This window comes from Zonotrichia albicollis, chromosome 11 (assembly GCF_047830755.1).
Source record: "Zonotrichia albicollis isolate bZonAlb1 chromosome 11, bZonAlb1.hap1, whole genome shotgun sequence".
In the NCBI taxonomy this organism is placed as follows: Eukaryota; Metazoa; Chordata; class Aves; order Passeriformes; family Passerellidae; genus Zonotrichia; species Zonotrichia albicollis.
In genome coordinates this window covers 8,157,643-8,164,157 of record NC_133829.1, presented here as the reverse complement: position 1 = coordinate 8,164,157, position 6,515 = coordinate 8,157,643, and the positions used below count along the sequence as shown (strand labels likewise).

Genomic DNA, 6,515 nt, shown 5'->3' with positions numbered 1-6,515 from the left:
CTGCTATGATGGAAGAGGACTGTGTCACTCTTGGCCAGACTCACCACGGACAGAAATAACCTCAGCAGGAAGTGGAAACTACCCTGGTCTAGTCAATGGGTTTCTGCAAAAACTGTGATGTCAGAGCAGCTGCACACGCATTTTGGGGGGCTGGCTAGGGTTAGCAGTGTGTGACACCAGAGCTGTTTCACACTCCAGACAGGCTTTCCCCAGTGCAATTAGGTGCCAGTGCTATCCTGACATCTGAGACTGCAGCTCTGCTCCTCTTCTGTAAGTCTGAGCATCAGCGAGTGCCCAGGACTGGAAACAGGCTCACAGCCATGCCTGGGACAAAGGAAAGCTGTTGGTGTGGGGTGCTGGGAGTGCCTTTTGATTCCAAAGGAAGAAGAACAGTGAAAGAAAGGTGGGTAAGAAGTAGAGGGATAAGGAAAGATGGAGAAAGAGAGGGGTCTCCAAACATCAAACTGCTTGCTGCTCTTTGAAGCCTTTGCAATGGGGTGAAATTCTCCATGGACACATCCTGGCCCTTTAGCAAGATCAGATTGCCTCAGGACAAGATGTTTGCAAGGAAAAAGCTGGCTAGGTATCCCTGCCTCTTCTCCCAAAAATAACAGCTTGACAGAAAATTTGAATCTAAGAGCAGTTGTAGGTATCATGATACTTCTTTTTAACCTGTCCTGAAAGATTCAGGTGGTATCACACATCACTGGCCCCGTATTCTCCATCCCATGTTCTGACATGCTGCCTGCATTAGCATTGTCTTTCATACTTATAACATCTTATACAGCAGAGCTCCCCATGGGGGAAAGAAATCTTTGAAGCTTCCCATTCAAATCTTCAAAGAAGGACCTTGAAGAGCACTCAGAGAGAGTGTGGGAAAGTCTGGAGCAGGGATAATGTTATAAAGCTGACTTTCCCCTTGTACCACGCCATAGTTGTACCACTGTTGTGCTCCCAGTTTTTGCACTTCTGTAAAACTCCCTGAGTGCTGAAGAAAGTTTATTCATTCTTCCATCCTGTTGGGAACACATATCAGTTTCTTCACAAAGTTGTGGCCAGAAATAACCCATAAACCTGCAATACAGATTGCAGCCTTAACCCTGGCAGCAAGGAGATTGGACTGGAGTGTTGTATGTCTCCATCTCCAGCAGCATGCACTTCTGGGCATGTTTTTTCAAGCCAAATGCCAAACCTTTGCTAGCACACACCATTCTTGGAATTTTGCAAGCCAAATGCCAATCCTTTGCAAGCGGTATGTAGCAAAAGTCCCTAGAAAATGCCAAGTTATGCTGCTAAGAATGTGGTAAAATCTGGTCAATTTTAGTTGCGGAATCACACCATTTGGAGAAATAAATCACTCAAGACATAAAAGGAGATACTTTTTCTTTCATTTCCCCTATGACATATTGCCCGACGCAGCCATTAAGTCACTACCTTTCACAGGAAATTCTGTGGTAAAACCAGAGAGATTCCATCAAAACCGACGGAACAAAAGCGCGTGCGTGTCCTGTGGCTGCTCACTGCCGAGCCCGACTGCCAGCAGTGAGCTGCTCTCTGCACTCTGGATTGAATGGAAACTGCTGAGTTCTACTACGTTTATTACCTGGCTCAGGACTATCTACAGTATGTGCTCCAGGAATCACACCTGGCACCAGCCCAGACCAGGGTTGCTCGTGTCCTGAGAACCATGGCATCCTCGCTGCAAGAACAAACCGAGGAGGCTCTCAGGCCGCTCCTGGACAGGATTGACATCACCTCTGTAGCTGTTGCCAAGAGAATTTTCAATGGAGTCATGGATGAAAAGTTTGCTGATGGAAATACTAACTGGGGACGAATTATGACCATATTTACATTTGGAGGTGTCCTCACCAAGAAGCTTCAAGAGCATGGGGTTCAGCTGACTGCAGAGGAGAAGGAGCAGATCTCTTATTTCATCACAGAGTACATCATAAACAACAAAGCTGACTGGATTGATGCGAATGGTGGCTGGGTGAGTTTCTCATTTTCCACCAAAGTCTACATTGGGAGATTTAATTAATTATTGCTATAGACACTCTCAGAACAATTTTATTCAGGGTTTCATTTATTGATTTAATATTTGGTGTCTGGAATGTTTCATTGAGACTTACAGTGAGAGCTTTGCTTCTGCTATAAACAGAACGGTCATAAAAGACAACTTTATTTTTAAAAGGCACTTGCCAGTTTTGAATGACAGATCATGCCATAATTCAGGTTGAGAATGACCTTAGAAAATCATTTGGTCCAGCCCCCCACTCAAAGCAGGTTAAACCACACATACCCTGAAATTTCCATTATTAAATCTAAAATTAAGTGACATCCTAAGGTCAGCGCAGCAATTTTGCTTTCATAAAGAAGCTGGTCCAAAAATACTTAAGTTCAAGGTAAGGGAAGAATACACAGGTGCGATCCTCACAAATGAAGTCAGCACTTTTGCTGTGGATTTCAACAAAGCCATTATTTAATCCCCCAAATCAGTTTTAGTTACAACAAATGTACTGGTAAGTACAACTGGCATTAAATCTTTTCTGTTTAGACTGAGATAATCCTGGAACTTCCACCTATGAATGGTCAATGCTGAGAAAAATACTTGTTACTAAGTGGACTGTTTTGCCAAGCTGCTGAAATTCCCATTCTGCCAGTGAAGGGAAGGGAAATATCCTTTTGCTCTGCAAAATTTCTTCACACCCATACTTTCTTTTTTGCAGTAGGGGGAAATCTGAGAATCAATGACACCAGTGTCAGTAATTTCCTTGGTACTTTTTCCTTTACATATATGTAAATTTTACTTTTTCCTTCCACCCCCTCTCATCCCACTTCTCTCATATTTCCTACTACTTTTTTTCCCCTGATTTATTTTCTAGTGTCTTGCTTTTCCTTTTCCTTTTTTTTTTTTTTTTTTCTTTCTGCTTGTTTTAATCCTTCTCTCTCTGTAGCAAAAAAAAAAAAAAAAGGTGATAAAAAGGTGATAGTGACTCTTGGCCCCTTGATGCATTGGATTTATAATAAAGGCTTATCTTTCCATCTCTTTCAAATAGAGTCAATTTTATTTCAGAGAAGTATCAACTCCTGGAAACATTCTGTCATAATAGGAGGCTCATCATAGTGGAATAAGGAAGCTTAAAAGAAGATATTTCTGGGTGTATTAGTACATCAGAAACATAGCACTTGTACCTTCCTGGAAGATGTGGGCTCAGCTGATAGAGTTCATGTTTATTTTCTATTTACACAGGGAGGGCATAGCCTTGACTTGGAGATGAAACAAACATTCAGCAAAGTGCAGCTATTTTGAGTGACTATTTTTAAAAAGCTATTCATCTTTTGGAGGCAGAGCTCTGAAAAGCTGTCCCTCACTGCACAGTGCTGACACAGGGAGTGGTGTGGTTTCCCTACATGCTGTTTTTAAGCTGTCCCTAACTGTATGTGGTTTTTTTCCACAGGAAAATGGCTTCCTAACGAAGTTTGAAAGAAGATCACTACTGTCCTTCTCCAAAATCACAGCCCTGTTCATAGCTGTCGTTTCCTTGTTCAGAGAGTACTACTGAAGTAAAAGGATCTGCCGTTCATGTGTAATCTAGATATTGCCACAAACTTCACTTCTCAGCCTTCCTCCAAGCAATATCAACAAGAAAATAATTTCCTTCCATAATTTGTTTTTAATTTATTTGTATTTATTTTTATTAACTACAATGCTTAACATGCTATCCCAATGACCAAATCTGAAGATGAGATCCTTCCAAAGGGGAATCTGCACAACATCTTGCAGCAATTCAAGTCCAAATCAACCTTTCCAGGCAGGATTGCTTTGAGATCACTTTCCACATCCAGACAGCTCTTGGAATCTCTCTTGCATCTCCATGAAAGGACTTTGTTTTAGTGAAATACAATCCAATGGGTTAAGAAACAAGTTTTTATGTCATTTGTTTTGTAAATGAAATACTACTGTAATGCATTTTATTGCAACCTCTGTATGAGAAAAGGGGGGGGGATTTTTGTGAAGAAGAAGTGGGAACTCCAATATAGAAGTGGGTAGAAGTTACTGACACAGACTAAGCAATTTCTATGGGAAGAACTGTTTGTGGAAGCTAGCAACTTAAATATGTGCACTCACTTACTGTTATAGCAATGGTATGTGTTTCCGTGCTGTATTTTTTTAATAGCTCACATCTACAGTGAATGTTCTTTCATATTTGTGTGATGTAGTCATCTGGCTGAACGTTTTTTAAACTAGATGTTTAAAAATAGGCAAGTAAAAATATTTCTTAAATGAGAAATTTGTGTAAATACACTAATATTTTTAGAAAATACATTAAAATATGTATTTTAAAGCCTTGAGATTGGTCTCATTTTTTCCAGAAAAATTGGGAGCATGGGAAAAGATCTGTCTGAGTAAGATAATATTAGAAGAGTTATCAAAATGCTGCTGGAAAATCCAAGTAGTTTATGGATTTGACCTGAGGTCCATGGATGGCAAGACTTTCATTTTCTGTAGTACTTTTTAGGTACTATCTGGTAGCTTGCATAAGAAACAGATATCTTGTGGCAAAATAAATGAACTGGATCAGCTCTGATGACAGTAATCACTGTTTTGGGATACATCATAAAGCTCAGAAAAATATACAGAAGTTCCAGGCTTTTATAGTCTGGGGCAATTCATGTTTTCACTCAAATTCCATGTGCTTTCCAAGGCTAAACAGTAGTTGTTCAAGAAATCATTCTAGAAGGGTTTTCTTCAGCTGTAGTGATTTTCCATTAGGGAACTCAGGCTGGGTCTAAACACCCTTCTTCTTTTTTTTACACATGTTGGGAGGTGAACCAAACTGAGCCAGCAGCCACCTGTGGCACACACCACTGTTCTGAGACAGATCCTCTAGAAAATCCAGCTTTGTGACACTGAGAGAACAAACCAGCCTCTTCTGTAATGGGCTCCCCATCTTTCATCTCAAACTAAGACTCTTTTTTGCAGCAGGAACAATTGTTTTCTGGAAGAACCTGCCCAGGGATGTGGTAGAGCCCCTCTCCCTGGCAGTTTTCAGGGTACAACTAATCAGGCACTAAATAATTTCATCTAGGCTTCCTTTCTCAGGAAAGGTTGGACCACACAAACTTTCAATGTCCCTTCCAGCCTGGGTTGTTCTGTGATTCCATGGTCTAACTTGGTGGGTTTAACCATAGAACACAAACAAATGTTAATGTTTGTTACAACATGTATTTCTCTCTCCTTCCCCAGTGAAAACAAGAAATATGATTTAGCAAGCAGGCAGGATTTGTAATGTAATTGAAGAAAAGAAGGCAGCATTCAAAGGGCAAGGGGCAGCAAGAGGAAAATGCCCACCTCCAGAACACCTCTGGCAGCACACCTCCAGAACACCTATGTCAGAAATGACATTTTGGAACATGTAATGACACATGTCTTTATAGGCTTACCATAAAGTCTAAGTCTTTATGGTAAGAACAGTAATTCTTACTCAGTTCCTTTTTGAGCACTACTGCAAGCCAATACAATAGTGGCTAACACCAATCTATTAATACCACATCCACTTCCTTTACACTGATCTAGTAACCTATTTCATACTCAGAGGAACAATTTTTTAGTTAAATATAAAGGGTAACTGTGTCTTTTCAAAATGTAGGTGATACAATAATTTTAGAACTTGTCCTCGTGGTAAGGGCAGGGTTTAAACAAAAGAAGCCTGGATGGATCATTAATGGTCCAGTGGGCTCTGGGTTAACTTCACTGGGAGAAAACCTTTTTTTCAGTGCAGAGCAAGAAAAGCAGTGATGAGATGTACCACCCCAATTCTAAGCATAAGTAAAGTGTCTGAAAACAGCACGGCTATTAGCTAAGTTTTATAAAATAGTGCCCATGTAAGTGTCATGAAGTTATCCATCCGTGACACTGAGCAGTGCCCAGGTCCTGGGCACTGCTGCTTAAGGGATCCTTGGATCTGCCAGGGAAGAACAACGTGCTGCTTCTAGAACACAAGGTGAGCCCAAAGAGCTGCCCAGTGGGACAGCTGATGACTTCATCCCTGCACACAGCAGCTGAACTGAGATGTCATCAAAAGCCACACAGAGATTTATGAAAACAGCTGTTCTCCTATAGAAACATCTTTCTGCGCTTAAAATCACAGAATCAATCAGGTTGGAAAAAACCTCTGACATCATTGAGTCTAATCTTTGCTCACCACCTTGTCAACTGGACCACGGCACTAAGTGCCACATCCAGTCATTTCTTGAACACTTGCAGGGATGGTGACTCCACCGCCTGCCCGGGCAGTTAAAGGTGTGTCGGACTCAGAGGCGTCCCTTGGGCCAGCACATCCTCCCTGTGGGCACAGCTATGGGCTGGACACCGCTGACCACCACGGGGCCGTCCATCACAGCATCCCCCAGCAGAGCGCACGGCCACCGCCGGGATCTGAAACTGCTTGGCACACAGGGGGGCTACAGCATCCTGCCGAAATGGACTTTCCCTTCCTGCAGCGAAATTAGAG

The 6,515-nt window shown here is 41.8% G+C and overlaps 1 protein-coding gene across 1 annotated transcript; it reads left to right on the top strand.

Moving 5' to 3' along the window:
• The first annotated feature begins 1,428 nt into the window (after nt 1–1,428).
• On the top strand, nt 1,429–3,593 carry BCL2A1 (BCL2 related protein A1). The gene is made up of 2 exons (XM_005483428.4): nt 1,429–1,990; nt 3,459–3,593. The coding sequence occupies exons 1-2, from the start codon at nt 1,571–1,573 to the stop codon at nt 3,561–3,563; spliced, it is 525 nt and encodes a 174-aa protein (XP_005483485.1). The 5' UTR covers nt 1,429–1,570; the 3' UTR covers nt 3,564–3,593.
• Nucleotides 3,594–6,515: the final 2,922 nt, after the last annotated feature.